Genomic DNA, 17578 nt, shown 5'->3' with positions numbered 1-17578 from the left:
TAGTTAAGTGCCTGGGCTCTGGAATGAATATGTTTTAAAAAGTGGGGGGAAGGAGGAATCAAAAAAAGGTACTGCTTTTTTTATGTATGGAATAAAAATATTCTCTAAATTGGGCTGGGTTTTTTTTTTCTTCTTCCTTCCTTCCTTCCTTCCTTCCTTCCTTCCTTCCTTTCTTTCTTTTTTTTTTAGGAGTAGACTTTTAAAGGCAACTGTGGCTGTGGTCATTTTATTTTACTATTTTTTTGGCTACACCTACAGCATTCAGAAGTTCCCTGACCAGGGACCAGACTGGAGCCACAGCAGTGACAACAATGCCAAATCTTTAACTGTTAGTCCACTAGGCAACTGTGAGTTTTGCTATTTTCATAGGACTTTTAATTCGGTCTTGACCCACTGTGTGTAGTAGAATTTCAGGTGTCTCCCTATAGCTGAACTGTATTGTCCACTGTTCTTGAAAGTTAAGAATTTGCTTGCTCAAGATCAGCTGATGGCTGGTGAACACAGTTTGGCCTTTGGCATTTTGTGAGATGACTTAATTGTACTATGGTGTTTGAGGAATAGAGACCTCAGGTGAAAATACTTCTGTTTCTGTTTTGAATGGTGAGCTCCCATGAGAAAAAGAGTCCAACATTTTTTTCTCCCAATGTCACTTTTTTCCCCCTTATTCTCTTTTTTCTCTGCTCTGTCATTGCCTGCAGTAGTGAATTTCAGTCACTCGTGCTGAGTAGAGTTTGAATAAAGTGAATATTTGGCCCCAAAACATACTGTTGGATGCCCCCACCCACCCCACCCACCCCACCCACCCCGCCTTGCTTGTAAGGTGTGGCATGATTTTGTGTTTTGAACCAGTATGTTTCAGCTGTGAAATGCACTCACTGTAGACACTGAGCTGAGTGCATGGAAACTGTTATGCTTTTCATTTTATGTGATCTCCTAATTGGTATGTAGCAAAAAATAATTTTCTAAAAATGTTTTGTTGCTTGTTTTGTAATAAAACCATGTGAAATACTGTAATACGGCAACGTGTGTTTTCCTAAGGCTGACCTTCTGTCCGTGGGTGGGTGATCTGGCTTGTCAGTGTGCCCCTGGCCTTGGTTTTAGGGATTTCACGACGTGGTTGTCTGCTTGGGGAAGGGCCAGGATGTCTCTTCATCTCCTGGGGTGGGACGGCTGGGGGAGGATTGGGGGAGGGGGTGCGTGGAGAAGACTGCCAGACTCTGCCCCTTAAAGTTGGGGACTGGCAGAAGCGGCACAGCAGTCCGGAGAAAGTGTGGCTCATCTTAGAGCAGCTGCGGGTCCAGAGGAAAGTCATAAGAAAGTGGGGGGGAGCGGGGTCAGGAGGAAGGAAGCAGGATGTCCAGAACTCTGCTGCGGCCCGCCGGGCTCAGCCAGCTCCTACTGCTGTGGCTGCTGCTGCCCCACGCACCTGGGGCCGGGGTCGAGGCCAGGACCGTCCGGCCCGCGCCGCCCTGCCCCGCGGTCTGCGAGCCAATGCGCTGCCCCCCGCTGCCCTCCTGCTCCGCGGGGACGGCGCCAGTGCTTGACCGCTGCGGCTGCTGCCGCGTCTGCGCCGCGGCCGAGGGCGAGGCTTGCGGCGCCGCGCTCCGCCGGCCGTGCGCCCCGGGGCTGCAGTGCCTCGCGCCGCCCGCACCGCGGCTCCTTGGCAGCAGCGGGCTCGGTACCTGCGGCTGCCCGGCGGCGGGGGCCGCGGTGTGCGGCAGCGACGGGCGCACGTACCCCAGCCTGTGCGCGCTCCGCGCCAGGAACCACGCTGCACGTCTCCGCGGCGGGCTCCCGGCGGTGCCGGTGCATGAGGGGGACTGTGGGGAACCAGGTGAGCGGTCGACGCGCGCTCTCGGCGCCCTCTTGGCACTTTCTTAGGGAGCCTGTTCCAATTGCGCGGCTCGGCGCGGGCTCTTTCCTGCCGCATTGCCACAGGGATTCACCACCTCCTAGCTCCCGATTTTCTTCCCGCCTTACTTGTCTCGTTACCGGTTCCCAGGTAGTTGCTCCCCGATTTCCTCCCTATAGGTGTTGCCTGCCGCCTTCCCTTAAAAATTATTTTCCAATCGGAATGACAGGTCTGGTTCCCTCAAGGCGCTTTCTCGCGGGAACGCAGTGAAAATACAGAGGGAGACCGAAGAGAGGAAGGGGAGGGAAAGGGGAGGGAGAAGAGTGGCAGAGAAGTTTGAGAGATGACCCCTGATGCATTCAGGCAGCGAGGGTGTCCCCCGCCCCAAGAACGGAGCGTCTCTTCACAGGGACCAGAAGCGCGGGCTGGCTCAGGAGCAAGTACAACTTCATCGCAGAGGTGGTGGAGAAGGTGGCGCCGTCGGTGGTCCACTTACAGCTGTTCAGCAGGTAAAGGAGGCCAAGGGAGACGTCAACTCCCTGGGCTGTTTCCAGCGCCTTCCTGCTCCAGGCCCGACTCTACCGCTCTCCCAGCACCGTTTAGTCCTAAAAACCCCGCTGTGAGGAAATCCAGCGGCTCCAAGAGGTTGAATGGCCCGTTAGTCGTTAGTCGTTTAGCCAAAGGGCGGAGGCACAGAGATTCTGACTTTCAAATCTAGGCAACCCCTCTACTTCAAATTCAAGGTCAGATATTAGTGATAGAGGGCCTCTTGATGGTACTCTTGCTCGGCCTCTTCTTTTTCGTGAAGGGAATCCCAGAACCAGGGAGCAAGAGGAATTTGTCCTATGTCACAAGGCCGGTTAGGAGAGGAACCCACGCTGGAACCAGACTTCTTTAACTCCCTCCCTGCCTGGGTGCTGGATAATGTTGACCTAGGTCCACTTTTGTCCCCAGTATGACCATCAGGTTAGTCTTCCTTGAAGCAGAGGGCTGTGGCTCTGACCCGCTTTCACGAAGAGGGTATCTCTGGAATTCCTGCTTTGGTGCAGTGAGTTAATGATCGCTCATCCGGGTGGAGGTGCTGGTTCCATGCCTGGCCAGGTGCACTGGGTAAAAGATCCCGCTTGCTGCAGCTGTGGCGGGCGTGGGCCTCCCTATCGAATTAGATCCCTTGCCCCGGAAGGAGGTGGCTGAAAAATAAGCGGGTGTTCCTAGAAAAAGAGAGTTGGAATCAGCTCTCAGTCCTGTTTCCAAGACGTGGCCAGGGCACTGATATGCCGAGTGCAGTTACACATGGAGAGAATGGAAACAGGGAAAAGTAAAATGTCTGAGGAAGCAGTGGTGGAAGAATGTTGGCTAAATGAGAGGTTCCTGTGCTTCCAGACTGCGCTGGATGCTGTGATGTTCCCACCCTCTGATTATGCCGTTGTCTTGCCGAGACAGGTCACCTCTCAGCAACAAGGATGTCCCTGCGTCCAGTGCCTCTGGGTTCATAGTGTCTGAGGATGGGCTCATTGTTACTAATGCCCATGTCCTCACCAACCGGCATCGGATCCAGGTAGAGCTCCAGAATGGGGTCCAGTATGAAGCCACTGTCAAAGACATTGACCATAAATTGGATCTTGCCTTGATTAAGATTGAGCCAAAGGTAAGTCTGTGTATTTGGAGATTTTCATTAATTTGCTGATTATTTTCTTCCTCAACCCTACTGCACATCTTTTCTCCCTGGAAAATGCTTTATATACTTCTTTTTCTAGTTTCCTTTCTTTCTGTTCTTTACCCCTTCTATTGTTTATTTTCTTTCTTTTTCTTTTTTTTTGTGGGGGGGTGCACCCATGGCATGTGGAAGTTCTCGGGCCAAGGAATGAATCTGAGCTAAAGCTGTCACTTGTGCCAAATGCTTTAACCCACTACACCAGGCCAGGAGGTGAACCCTCACCTCCGCAGTGACTCAAGCCTCTGCAGTTGGATTCTTAACCCACTGTGCCACAGCAGGAACTCCTATTCTTTATTTTCTTCTATGCCAGTCTATACACCCCTGACAATTTCTACGAACTACACAGCTGTCTTTTTTCTCCTTCATCTCCTTTTACAACAAATGCTGCTTCTGGAAAACTTATTTCTCTGCTTGTCCTAGAACACCAGGAATGAGTGTCATGGATTCAAAGTTGCTAAGGAGTGCTTTGAGTTCTTTGCTCTACAGAGTTGTCTACACTCCAGCAGCACTGATATTATCTGAGAATTTATTTTAGAAATACAGAATCTCAGGGGAGTTCTCTGGTGGTCTAGTGATCAGGATTTGGCACTTTCACTGCTTCGCCTAGGGTTCAATCCCTGGTCTGGGAACTGAGATCCCATATCAAGGTGCTGCTTGCTGTGGCAGAGAGAGAGGGAGAGATATAGAATCCTGGATCCTACACAAAGTTTACCAGATCAGAATCTGCCCTTTAGTATGATCCCTGGGAGATCCATGTGTACATTTAAGAAAAGCACTGCTTTGGGTAATCTCTGTGTGTGGCTTATTACTTTGTAAACTTTTGACCTAGAATGGTCCTAAGGAAATTGCTAATGTGGGTTTATGTTCACCAGTTACTTCACTGGTGGTTTACTTATCGTAAATTCTACAAGCAATAATTTTATTTATTTATTTATTTGTTTTAAGGCTGCACCTGAAGCATATGGACATTCCCAGGCTAGGGGTCGAATCAGAACTGTAGCTGCTGGCCTACGCCACAGCTACAGCAACTTGGGACCTACACCACAGCTCATGGCAACGCTGGATCCTTAACACAGTGAGTGGGGTCAGGGACCGAACCCAAGTCCTCATGGATACTAGTCAGGTTCGCTACCGCTGAGCTATGACGGGAACTCCCAAGCAATAATTTTAGATTTTGGTGATGATTCTGATCATCTTAACAACTGAGAATTTGGAGTTCCCACTGTGGTGCAATGAGTTAAGGACCTGGCACAGCCTCAGCTGTGGTATAGGTCACAGCTGTGGCTTGGAGTCGACCTCTGGCCTAGGAAGTTCCATATGTCTCAGATGGGGCAGAAAAAGAAAAAAACAAAAATGAAAACAGGAGTTGCCGTTATGACTCGGTGAGTTACGAACCTGACATAGAGTCAGTGAGGATGCTGGTTCAATCCCTGGTCTCGCTCAGTGGGTTAAGGATCCAGTGTTGCCATGGCTATGGCATAGGCCTGCTGCTTTGGCTCCAATTCAGTCCCTAGCCTGGGAACTTCCATATGCCCTATAGTGTGGCTGTAAGAAAAAAAAAAAACAACAAAAAACCAAAACCAAAAATGAGTGAGAGTGGCAGCTGGAATTTAAGGACAAAGCCTTAGGCCTTCCTTGAGTTGTGAAACCTAAGTGGGCAATTCTTAGATTATAAGTAGGTGACTCCTGGATTACAAGTGCCCAAAGGGAAGAAACTGTGTCAGAAATGTGTTGTACACAAACACTGATTGTTTCTGTTCTTGATTGGTCTACCCCATCCCTCCTCACCCCATGCAGACTGACCTTCCTGTATTGCTGCTGGGAAAGTCATCTGACCTGCGAGCTGGCGAGTTCGTGGTGGCCTTGGGAAGCCCATTTTCTCTGCAGAACACAGTGACTGCGGGAATTGTCAGCACAACACAGCGAGGAGGCAAAGAGTTGGGGCTGAAGGATTCAGACATGGACTATATTCAGACTGATGCCATAATTAACGTGAGTCACATGGGAGTGGTGGTGGGGGGAATGTCCTCAGCCCATAAGATGCTGGCAGTGCGGTGAGAAGAATGCTTTAAAAATTTTTTTTTAATTTAATTTTTCTATTAAAGTTCAGTTGACTTACATTGTTCTGTCATGTTCTGCTATACAGCAAAGTGAACCAGTCATACATATACATATATATACTTTTGTGGTTTTTTTGGCTTTTTAGGGCCACACCTGCGGCATATGGAAGTTCCCAGGGTAGGGGTCCAATTGGAGCTGCAGCTGCTGGCCTATGCCACAGCCATAGTAACACCAGATCTGAGCTGCATCTTCAACCTATACCACAGCCCACCACAATGCCAGATACTTAACCCACTGAGCAAGGCCAGGGATCAAGCCTGCATCCTCACGGATCCTAGTCAGGTTACCACTATATACATTCTTTTTCTCATATTATCTTCTATCACGGTCTATCCCAAGTGACTGGATATAGTTCCCTGTGCTATGCAGTAAGACCTCATTGCTTATCCATTTTAAATGGAATAGTTTGCATCTACCAACCCCCAAATCCCCACCACTATGGAAAACAGTATGGAGGTTCCTCAGAAAACCGAACATAGGGGCCTTCTCTTCCCTTGGCTTTTAGGGATGTCCTGAGTTCAATTCTATCCTCCGGAGAGGGTAGGCGCGCCACACTGTTAAGAGTTCAGCCTGCTTGATGTGATATCGGTGGTCTCTTAAGGCCTGTCACAGAAGTCACCCCTACTGCAGGAGGTGGTGGTCTTCTTGCTGTTCTTTTCAGTAAAACAACACCAACTTAGGAATGCTGCATCAACGTCAGAATTCAGACTTGACCATGATGGGAATACACCTTTGCCTGCCCTGTGGGAACAGGGGCTCACGAGGGTGGGCTGCTCTGGGTAAACCTCTTTAGGAACTATGTATATGTGATCAGGAGACAAGCACTGACGGCTTTTTCAATTCTGTCTTCAGCATGGGAATTCCGGGGGGCCGCTGGTGAACCTGGTAAGTGGCCGCTTTCCTTGCTGCTTCATGCCTTTTCCTAACTTTCAAAGACTTGACAAATTCCGTGATGCAGACTGGGGTGTTGCTCTTGTGTAGAGAGTTGTGGCACCATGCTTTTTTCTATGATTGCATTTTCAGTAAAGGGTTAGGAAAAAAATTGAAGATCTGTGATGGATTTGTCATCCTGGCGTGTGATCTCCCTTAGCTGCAGGCACCAGGGTTTCCTTACAGCTACTCACGTCTCTTCACTATGCTTTCTGCTTTCCCTGGCAACCTAACAATATCTAACCTGGCACTCAGGTTCTGTCAAATGGCAGCTGTCCTATGTAATGTGTATCCTTGGAAATCCCCTGCTGATGCATATGAAGAAATAACCCACATCCCCAAATGCTAAGTTAGTGTCGACCTGCTTCGAGAGGATAGAAAAGCCACAACAAGAATCTATTTCTCAGAGTTCCTGCTGTGGTGCAGCATCTCTGGAGTGCTGAGACACGGGTTCATCCCTAGCCTGGCACAGTGGGTTAAGGATTCAGTGTTGCCGCCGCCTGGAGAATTCCCATGCTGCAAGGCGGCCAAAAAAGAAAAAAAAAAAGAATATATTCTCTAGCAATTATTTCATTCTTAAATTTTATTCTGGGGACAGGGCCATGGTTTTTAGTTGCTCGAATACATGTGCCAACGTGATGGTGCAGTGCTGTTTGATACACAGTCTCTGATCTGCTCTCTGAGTCCTTTTGAGCGGATTGGTTTTGGTTCCTCTTTACATACTATTCTTGCTTGTAGGAGGATGAATTGGGTGTGAAATTATGGAGCTCTTTTTTTTATTTTGGCCATACCCATGGCATGTGGAATTTCCTGGGCCATGGATCAACCTGTGCCATAGCAGCAACCTGAGACACTGCAATGATGAAGCTGGATCCTTAACCCATTGCACCACAAGGGAACTCCTTGAGCAGTTTTTACTCCTAACATTGCATGTGATTTTTCTTTTATTCTTTTTTTTTTTTTTTTGCTGCACTTGCAGCATATGGAGATTCCCGGGCCACAGCTGTGATCTAGGCTGGATCCTTTAACCCACAGCACCCTTGTGCCTCCGAGACTCCACAGTGCCTCTGCAGTGACCTGAGCTCCTGCAGCTGAGTTCTTAACCTGGTTTGCCACAGAGGGAACTCTGCATGTGATTTTTGTGCCTGCTTTTTCTACAATGGACAATGCGGTTTACTGCAGCAGGGATGGAATGCAGAATTTTAAGCCATACTCCAGACCTATTGAATTATAATCTGTATTTTTATGTGATCAGAAGTCTCTTTCCTGGAGTTCCTGTCGTGGCTCAGTGGTTAATGAACCCGACTAGGAACCATGAGGTTGAGGGTTCGATCCCTGCCCTTGCTCAGTGGGTTAACCATCCGGCGTTGCCGTGAGCTGTGGTGTAGGTTGCAGACGCGGCTCGGATCCCGCGTTGCTGTGGCTCTGGCGTAGGCCGGTGGGTACAGCTCCGATTCAACCCCTAGCCTGGGAACCTCCATATGCCGTGGAGCGGCCCAAAGAAATAGCAAAAAGACAAAAAAAAAAAAAAAAGAAGTCTCTTTCCTAAGTCTTTCCCACTTAGTATAGCTTTGTTCCCAAGGTCAATTTGCTAAATCTCCTAAATAGTTTTATTGAAGTGTTGCTGAAAGTCTACAGCTTGTTCTTTTTTCCGCATTTATTTTTAGTTTCATTTGAGGAATGCAATGGCACCTACTCCCTGTCCTCATATCTGTGTTGTAACACAAACTGTAGTTTACTCTGAAAATCAATTGATTTTTTTCTTCTTCTTTTTTGGCCACCCCTTGAGGCATATGCAGATCCAAGCTGCAGTTACAACATAAGCCACAGCTGTGGCAATGCCGGATCCTTAACTCATTGTGTTGAGCAGGGGATCGAACCCATACCCAGCATTCCCAAGACTCGGCAGATCCTTTTGCACCACAATGGGAACTCCATGAAAATCAGTGTAATTTTGGCCAAGAAAAAAATGAGCTCAAAGAGTTCCTGCCGAGGTGCAGTGGGTTAAGAATCTGACTGCAGTGGTGAGGCAGAAGTGTGGGTTCAATCCCTGGCAGAGTGGGATTAAAAGATCCAGTGTTACTGAGGATTCTGTCCCTAGCGCAGGAACTTCCATTTGCCATGGGTGCGGCCATTAAAAAAAAAAAAGAAAAAAAAAGGCTCAAGATTAAAATCCAGAATTCCTCAGCAGGAATTTGCACTGTATGTGTGTAGGTCCCCTCTGCTAATGTAACACTGTTTGGCCTCTAAGATGACCCCCATCGCCTGACCCTAAGTGATAAGCTTCTCTCCTTCCTCTGCTTGTTTTAAGGCTGCACAATGGTGAATGGTGTCTGAATGGTGTCTCCTCTCTTATCAGGATGGCGACGTGATTGGCATAAATACACTGAAGGTGACAGCAGGAATCTCCTTTGCGATTCCCTCTGATCGTATTCGACAGTTCTTGGCGGAATTCCACGAGCGCCAGCTGAAAGGTAAGGGGAGTTAGGACTTTTCTTCCCCTCCTGTGCCCTGGAGGAACTTTCCAAGGATGGAGGCGCCACTGTGATGGAGACCATCCTTTGAGTTGCATAGAAAAGAGTCACTGGTCCCCAGCCCCTTTCCTGGTGGTCCCGGCAGCCATACTGGGGGGTGAGATGCAAAACCAGGTGTGAGTTGTGCCCAGACACCTTTGGATGAACTATTTTGGAAAGGAAAGCCCTGGGCTGGAGCTGGGGAGGTGGATGGGAGAAGGGCGTGGGCTCATGACAAAGGTTCTCTGAATCCTGTTCATTTGGGCTGACAGCCTGAAAGGACAGCTGTCATCGTAAGATATTCTGTGACTTGGGTGTCTTTTAAACTCTGCCTAAGAAAAAGATTTGTTGTAACGCAGTATAATTTTCCTTTCCAGGAAAGGCTCTTTCACAGAAGAAATATCTGGGTCTGCGCATGCTGCCCCTCACTATGAAGTAAGTGAGGGTTTGAATATCTCTAGGTGGTTTTTCAGAAGCAAAAGATATAGGTAGAGGAGTTCCCTGTGTGGCTCAGTGGTTAACGAATCTGACTAACATCCATGAGGACACAGGCTCGATCCCTGGCCTTGTTCAGTGGGATAAGGATCTGGCGTTGCCAAGGGCTGTGGTGTAGGTTGCAGATGTGGGTTGAATCCTGCGTTGCTGTGGCTCTGGTGTAGGCTGGTGGTTATAGCTCCGATTGGACCCCTAGCCTGGGAACCTCCATATGCCGTGGGTGCGGCCCTAAAAAGCAAAAAAGAAAAAAAAAAGATATGGTTAGAGAGTCTTAACAAGGAAGGGACAGCATTTGGACAACAGCTGACTCCTCTTGTGACCGCAAGCCCTGCTTGTCACAGGGCAGGTATCTGCCTTTGCCTTCATCATATTTTTCAGCGGTTCCTTTCACTGTGGTTATGTTTTATTTTTTAAATTTATTTAAAAATTTTTACTACTTTTTTGGCCATGCTCATGGCATGGGGAAGTTCCTGGGCCAGGAATTTTGGTTCAGTGACCTGAACCAAAGCAGTGACCATGTTGGGCTCTTAACCGCTAAGCTGCCAGGGAACTCCCTGAACTTTAATAATGTCCAATGGTTCTAGGCTTTGGCACAAGGAATCAGACCACCCCCAGGGAAGAGGATTGTGAACACTGGATGGAACTCTTGTCCCTGGTGTGTGAGCCTTGAGCAGAGCAGCCAGAGTAACCACTGGAAGCTGGCAGGCGAACAGGGCTCTGGGGATTAATTAATTCTCAACCTCATGGGAAAATTCTTCTCACTTTTTTTAGCCTTCTTCAAGATATGAAAAGGCAAGATCCAGATTTCCCTGATGTGAGTTCTGGGGTTTTTGTATATGAGGTGATTCAAGGAACAGCTGCTGAAAGGTAAGAGCTCAGGACTTCACCCAGCCGCTCTTGTTCTCACTAGATGTGCCCTTGGGAAACATGTGTAGGACCTTGATAGGTGCTGTCCAGGACAGTGGCCCTTACTTACCCCCATGAGGCTATGGCTCTTGTGACTGAGGAACTGCAGTTGGAAATACTTTGTAATTTTAATATTATTTAAATTAAAAAACTAGAAGCAATGTAAAATCGTTTTCCATAAAACACACCTTTTCTTTCCTTCCTTCCTTCCTTCCTTTCTCTTCCTTCCTTCCATCCTTTCTTCCTTCCTTCCCTCCCTCCCTCCCTCCCTTCTTTCTTTCTCTCTCTCTTTCTTTCTTTTTTCCATTCTCGTTCCCCCGCTCCTTTCTTTCCTTCCTTCCTTCCCTTCCTTCTTCGTCTTTCTTCCTTCTCCTCCCTCCTCCTTCTTCCTTTCTTTTCTTTCTTCTTTCTTCCTCTTCCTTCCCTCCTTCCTTTCCCTTCCCTTCTTTCTTTCCTCTTTCTTTCTTTTTTCTCTTTCTTCTTTCTTCTTCTTTCTTCTTCTTCTTCCTCTCTCTTCTTTCTTTCTTTTCTTTCCTTCTTCTTTCTTTCTTCCTCTTCTTTCTCCTTCCTTCCTTCCTTCCTTTCCTTCCTCCTTCCTTCCTTCCTCCTTCCTTCCTTCCTTCTTTCTTTTTCTTCCTTCCTTCCCTCCCTCCCTCCTTTCTTTCTTTCTTTCTTTCTTTCGTTTTTGGAAGACTATGTTTCAGTTTATATTTTTTATTTTAATTTTTTTTTTTTTGTCTTTTTGCCATTTCTTGGGCTGTTCCCACGGCATATGGAGGTTCCCAGGCTAGGGGTCCAACTGGAGCTGTAGCTGCCAGCCTATGCCAGAGCCACAGTAACGCAGGATCCGAGCTGCGTCTGCAACCTACACCACAGCTCACGGCAACGCCGGATCTGTAACCCACTGAGCAAGGGCAGGGATCGAACCCGCAACCTCATGGTTCCTAGTTGGATTTGTTAACCACTGCGCCACAACGGGAACTCCTATGTTTCAGTTTAATGACTGCACTGTGTAAGAGATTATCATTGGGGAGTTCCTATTGTGCCATAGCTGTAACAAACCCGACTAGGATCCATGAGGATGTGGGTTCGATTCCTGGCCTTGCTCAGTGGGTTAAGGATCCAGCGTTGCCATGAGCTGTGGTGTAGGTTTTAGATGTGGCTTGGATCCTGCATTGCTATGGCTGTGGTGTAGGCCAGTAGCTGTAGTTCTGATTCAACCCCTAGCCTGGGAATTTCCCTATGCCACTGGTGTGGCCCTAAAAAAAAGAGAGAGAGATATTATCATTGGGTAGTAGCATTATTGGGCCTGTTCTCTTTCTAGAGGATTTCAAAGACTTAGAATGTAAAATATCTACTAACAGTTATGAAAATATCACATGGTAAAATGATATACATATATATATTTTTTGGTTGTGTCTGTGGTATTTGGAAGTTTCCAGGCCAGGGACTGAACCCACACCACAGCAGCAACCTGAGCCACAGCAGTGACAATGCTGGATCCTCAAATTCCTGTGCCATAAGAGAACTCCTTAAATGACATTTTATATGTAGTTAAATAAGAGATATTATTAAAATTAGTTTCATCTGTTTACATTTTTTTTTTTTTTTGCTTTTTAGGGCTGCACACACAGCAGCATATGGAAGTTCCCAGGTTAGGGGTCGAATTGGAGCTGCAGTTGGAGCCTACACCAGAGCCACAGCAACCCAGGATCAGAGCCTCATCTTCAACCTACACCACAGCTCATGGGAATGCCAGAGCCTTAACCCTCTGAGCGAGGCCAGGGATCAAACCCGAATCCTCATGTATACTAGTGGGGTTCATTACCATTGAGCCACAACAGGAGCTCTCCGTTTAAAAAATTTTAAAAAGATATTTTTTTGGCTGTGCCCGAGGCATGAGAAAGTTCCTGGGCCAGGGTGTGAACCCTCTCCATAGCAGCAAACTGAGCCACAGCAGTGACAACATCCACTAGGTCACCAGGTAACTCCAAAAAAATTTTTTTTAATGTGGCTACCAGAGATTTTTAAAATTACATGTGTTGATTTGCCTTACATGTCCATTGAAGTGCTGATTTAGACTTGTATGTGCTTATAAGTTTTTTTTTTTTTTTGAGAGGATGTTTCCCTTCAGCTTCCAAATTCATGATATGAGTTCACAACATAAGTTTAATTTTGCTAGGAATTCCCAAATCTACTCTTCTGCTACCTTAGTTATCAAGAATCAGAGGAATCCAGAGGGTTAGAAGTTTAAGGACACATTTTAGCTACTTTAAAACACCTTTTTCTTTTACTTCTGGATGACAGCATCGAAGGCCAGCACCAAACAAACAAGTAAATAAAGTAACTTGCCAGTGACAATTTTGAGACATTTATGATAACTGCTGAGGGAAAATGTGGCTTGTCCTACAATTATTCTCCAGGGTCTCTCTCTTATACATCTGACTTATCTCTCTCTCACTATTTGTTTTTCAAGAGCTCAACAATCTGCTTAGATTATGGCAGCTCTTAGGAGGGAAAGAATCCATAGGCTCTTAACTGTTCAGAATAGCTGAGTGTTAGACCTCTTGTTACTAAATTTGGCTGGTCATTGTCTTTTCTAGTCTTCCTTGGTTCCTGCCCTCCCCCCCCCACCCCCCCCCCACCCCACACTTATTTTTAACTTCCGGTTCAAGGCCAAAGCTATTTCTTTCAGCTCTTCAAGTCCTTGCTCCTCAAAACATGATCTATAGACCCACAGCAACAGCATCAGCTAGAGCTCCAGAGAAATGTAGAATGACAGGCCTGATACTGGAGATACTGAATCAGAATCTGCTCCTTTTTTTTTTTTTTCCTTTTCTTTTTATAGCCCTACCTTCGGCACATGGAAGTTCCCAAGCTAGGGGATGAATTGGAGCTGTAGCTGCCAGCCTACAGCAATGCTGGATGGCAGCCGCATCTGCAAGCTATGCTGCAGCTTGTGGCAATGCTGGATCCTTAACCCACTGAATGAGGCCAGAGATCGAACCTGAACGTTCATAGATACGATGTTGGGTTCTTAACCCACTGAGCCACAATGGCAACTCCTGAATCTGCTTTTTAAACAAGCTCTTCAGGGGATTTGCATGCACATTAAAACGTGAGCATTACTGCCTGCTTCAAGTCGCTGAGAAACCACAAATCATTCTGGCCTCACCCACGTACCCCTAATAATGATAATAATTCCAGTAATACCAGCTGCCATTTATTGACCACGTACTGTGTCAGGCATCATTTTAAGGGTTTTACATACTTGTTTGGGCCTCCAATAATTTCGGGATGTAGGTGTTATTTTACAGAGAAGCAGATGTGCGGAGAGGTTAACTACCTTGAAGGTTACACAGTAAGTCAGAGGGCAGATGTGGAGCCTAGGTCAGCCCAGGTATTATCCTGCTCTTGTGGCTGCTTTTCTTATTTCTGAGAGACAGAGAGGGGTTGGCAGGATGATGGGTTTTCAAGCCTTAAAGACCCAGGATCAAATCCTATTTCTGCCTCTTACAAATTGCAGGACACAGGGAAGGTGTTTTAGCTGGGCTCAGCCCCACCTCCTCCTATTTGGTGCACAGTTTGCCTTCAGTAATACTTTGCAGTTTTCTTTCTCTTTTTCTACTCCCAGAACTACTATGAATTACATTCTGGGTACACTGTCTCCCAGGTATCCTCCAGATCTTTCTGTTCTGCAGGCTTCCCCTGCTTTTAGCTTCACCCTTAAACTTTTTCTCATATCCACTTGCTTTAAATTCACTCCTCCCCTCTATAAAAAATAAACACCACCTATCCTAGTAATACTCCTACCTTATCATTCTTCCTTGGGCTTCCCATTTCTGTTAAGTGGTATCTCCTGGAGTCATTTCGTTTCACTTCCCGTCTATTTCTGACTTTAAGAAAAATTATCGGCATGGTTCTGTATTTATTGGCAGTGTCTGGGTCTGGGGCAGGTTTTTGTTTCTAGGATATATATTCTATGTGAAGCAAATATGCTGGAGGCTGAACAGAATCCCAACTTGGAGGAAAAGGAACCGAGAACCAAAATCTCAAATATTTAGACTTTGGCCACTGTTTTCTTTTCTTTTTTTCTTTTCTGGCTGCCCAGCTACATACAGAGTTCCCAGGCCAGGGATCAGATCCGAGCCGCAGTTGCAACCTACAATGCACTTGTGGCAATACTGGATCCTTAACCCACTGTGTCTGGCCTGGGATTGAACCTTCGTCCCAGCACTCCCAAGATGCCACTGATTCTGCTGTGCCACAGTGGGAACTCCTAGTGACTAGTTTTTGATTTACTGCGAGCGGCTTCTGTAGTGCAGCTCAACATACCCTCCAGTTCCATAAACTATAGGTTGAAATGGGGCGAGGAGGTGGGCTGTCAACATCAAACTGATCAGAGTGTTAACTGTCTGGGGAGAAATATATGTATTGTTTGGGCTTTTCAAGTTTCCTGGTAAGACCAAGAGTATGCTGCAGGTTAAGTGAGGTCAGGGAGGAATAGAAATCAAAAGCTAAACTCCCATTCCAAACCAAATCCAATGTATGGAAGGAGTAAACTTCTTCTTCTTTTTTTTTTTTTTTTTTTTTTTTGCTTTTTAGGGCCAAACCTGGGGCATATGGAAATCCCCAGGCTAGGGGTGGAATTGGAGCTACAGCTACAGGCCTATACCACAGCCACAGCAACCCCAGATCTGAGCTGTGTCTGCAAGTTATGCTGCAGCTCATGGCAATGCCGAATCCTTAACCCACTAAGTGGCACCAGTGATCGAACCCGCTTTCTCATGGATACTAGTGGGTTGATTACTGCTGAGCCACAATGGGAACTCCAGGAGTAAACTTCTTACACACAATTCCTGTAGAATATTAATTTTAGCGAGGCAACTGGCATTGTTTTCCTCCAGGTGACCTTGCAGCATATCTAAAACAGCCCTCATATTTGGAAGGATGGAGGCTGTTTCTGGTTCCCTGGCCTGCATATTTAATGCCAGAAAAATAATAATGCCTTAAGAGATAGATATTAATATCTAGATGGGGGTAAGTGAAACTCTTATTATAGTTTCATGCTCCTTTTTTTTTTTTCCCTCCCAGCTCTGGGTTGAGAGACCACGATATAATTGTCAGCATAAATGGACAGCCAATCAGCACCACCACCGATGTGATTGAAGCCGTTAAGGCCAATGATTTCCTTTCCATCCTGGTTCGTCGAAAGAGTCAAACTTTGATCCTGACAGTCACACCTGAAATAATCGATTAAGTGTCTTGAAAAAAAAAAATGCATGCTTTAAAACACACACACACACACACACACACACAGGAATCATTAGGTTGGGGGTGTTTTGACTGCTGCTAAGAAGCCTTCCTAAGGCAAGTGAAAGGATATGGTGCCAGGAAGTCTGGGGAGCTGATAAAATTTTATTTAAAGACCGGAAACAACTGAAAACAGGCAGTTTCTAATTTAACCTTGACAGAAGGACACGTTAGCATTTTAAAACTTCTCTATAGCCACAAACTGGATGTGACACAAACATACACACAAAATTAGATCTACCTATTAAATATTAAGAAATACCCTGAACTCCAAGTGCAAAGAAATTCACATTTTTAATGACATTCCTTTACTTAAACAGGTTTTCAGGTTATATCACATTTGGCCAGGGCTTGTGAATAAAAGATGGGCTTTACCTAGAAGTCAAATGCAAACTGACGAATGCTGATTGGCACAGAGGAATATAATGATTCTCAGGGTATCGTCTTGCAGTGGAAACAACTTTGGTCCCCATTGGTTTTTCTGCCTGTGAAGACCTCTTCTATAAAATAGAAACTTCAATAACTCACATATTTTAAGCTCTTTACCGAAGCTTTTCTTCCTGCAAACATTAATGATGAATGATTTTGAGTCTGAAAGCTGCCAGATTTTTTTTCTTCCTTGAAAGAAAATAGCTTTTGATGGGGTTTGTGAATATCCTTAAGCTTTTTTTTTTTTTTTTTTTGTCTTTTAGGGCCGTACCTGCGGCATGTGGAGGTTGCCAGGCTAGGGGTGTAATCATCGGAGCTGCAGCTGCCTGCCTACACCACAGCTCACCGCAACGCTGGATCCTTAACCCAGTGATTGAGGCCAGGGATCGAACCTGCAAACTCATGGTTCCTAGTGGGATTCGTTTCTGCTGTGCCATGACAGGAACTCTTTTTTTTTTTTTAAAACTGTGATATGAAGCAGGATTTGTAGTTTAAAGTAGTATCTTATTTTGGGTAAGATTTTAATTTTAGTCTATTTTCCAGATTTTTCTTAGAAGTGAGTTTTTTTTTTTCTTTTTAAAAAGGGTATCCTTGAACTCTCTCAAGTTCTATGCAAAATTTTTTGTGTATATGCATTTTTCTGGGGAGAAGCTCCAGTTTCTTCATGACCTGTAACAATTTAAAAAAATATGGCCTTACAGTATAAAGATTATAAATAAGGATCTATCAATTATTACTGTTATAAACAAGGTTAAGGTCAACATGGTACAGAACTTAAGACAGAACAGAATATTCTGTTCATTTTTAACATGAACCACTTAATAACATAAGAACAGTGATCATATGAATCAAGGACAATAAAGCTGAAACTTTAAAGGAAACTTCATAATGACAGAGCTATTTTAACTGTGATTCTTGGTTTTATATCAACTATTATGAGACTGAATTTTAAGCAGTTCTACCTTGATTGTTTCTAGAATTTATAAGTTGCCCAAATAGCAGGCTTCTAGTTTGATTACTCACAAAATTCCCCTTTTCCTTTATATTTAACAGTTCTTTTCAACTCACACTGCAAGTGATGTGAACTAAGTTTTTAAAACCACTTATAATGCAGACATTTTCTTTCTTTTCTTTCTTTCTTTCTTTTTAGAGCCGCACCCATGGCATATGGAAGGTCGCAGGCTAGGGGTTGATTTGGAGCTACAGCCGCCAGCCTACACCACAGCCAGAGCAAGGCCAGATCCAAACCACATCTTCAACCTACACCACAGCTCACAGCAACGCTGGATCCTTAGTCCACTG

The 17578-nt window shown here is 45.7% G+C and overlaps 1 protein-coding gene across 2 annotated transcripts; it reads left to right on the top strand.

Moving 5' to 3' along the window:
• The first annotated feature begins 1208 nt into the window (after positions 1-1208).
• Positions 1209-15841, top strand: HTRA4 (HtrA serine peptidase 4). 2 transcript variants are annotated; one of them, XM_047772417.1, is made up of 9 exons: positions 1211-1834; positions 2262-2361; positions 3296-3500; positions 5367-5561; positions 6543-6575; positions 8980-9094; positions 9511-9568; positions 10400-10495; positions 15629-15841. In XM_047772417.1, the coding sequence occupies exons 1-9, from the start codon at positions 1354-1356 to the stop codon at positions 15792-15794; spliced, it is 1449 nt and encodes a 482-aa protein (XP_047628373.1). In that variant the 5' UTR covers positions 1211-1353; the 3' UTR covers positions 15795-15841. The 2 variants fall into 2 exon arrangements, with proteins under 2 accessions (XP_047628374.1, XP_047628373.1); XM_047772418.1 differs by lacking the exon at positions 6543-6575 and having other exon boundaries at positions 1209-1834.
• The last annotated feature ends 1737 nt before the right edge of the window (positions 15842-17578 follow it).

This window comes from Phacochoerus africanus, chromosome 3 (assembly GCF_016906955.1).
Source record: "Phacochoerus africanus isolate WHEZ1 chromosome 3, ROS_Pafr_v1, whole genome shotgun sequence".
NCBI classification, from domain to species: Eukaryota; Metazoa; Chordata; class Mammalia; order Artiodactyla; family Suidae; genus Phacochoerus; species Phacochoerus africanus.
The sequence above is the reverse complement of the archived record's forward strand: the minus strand, read 5'-3'. Positions and strand labels throughout refer to the sequence as shown.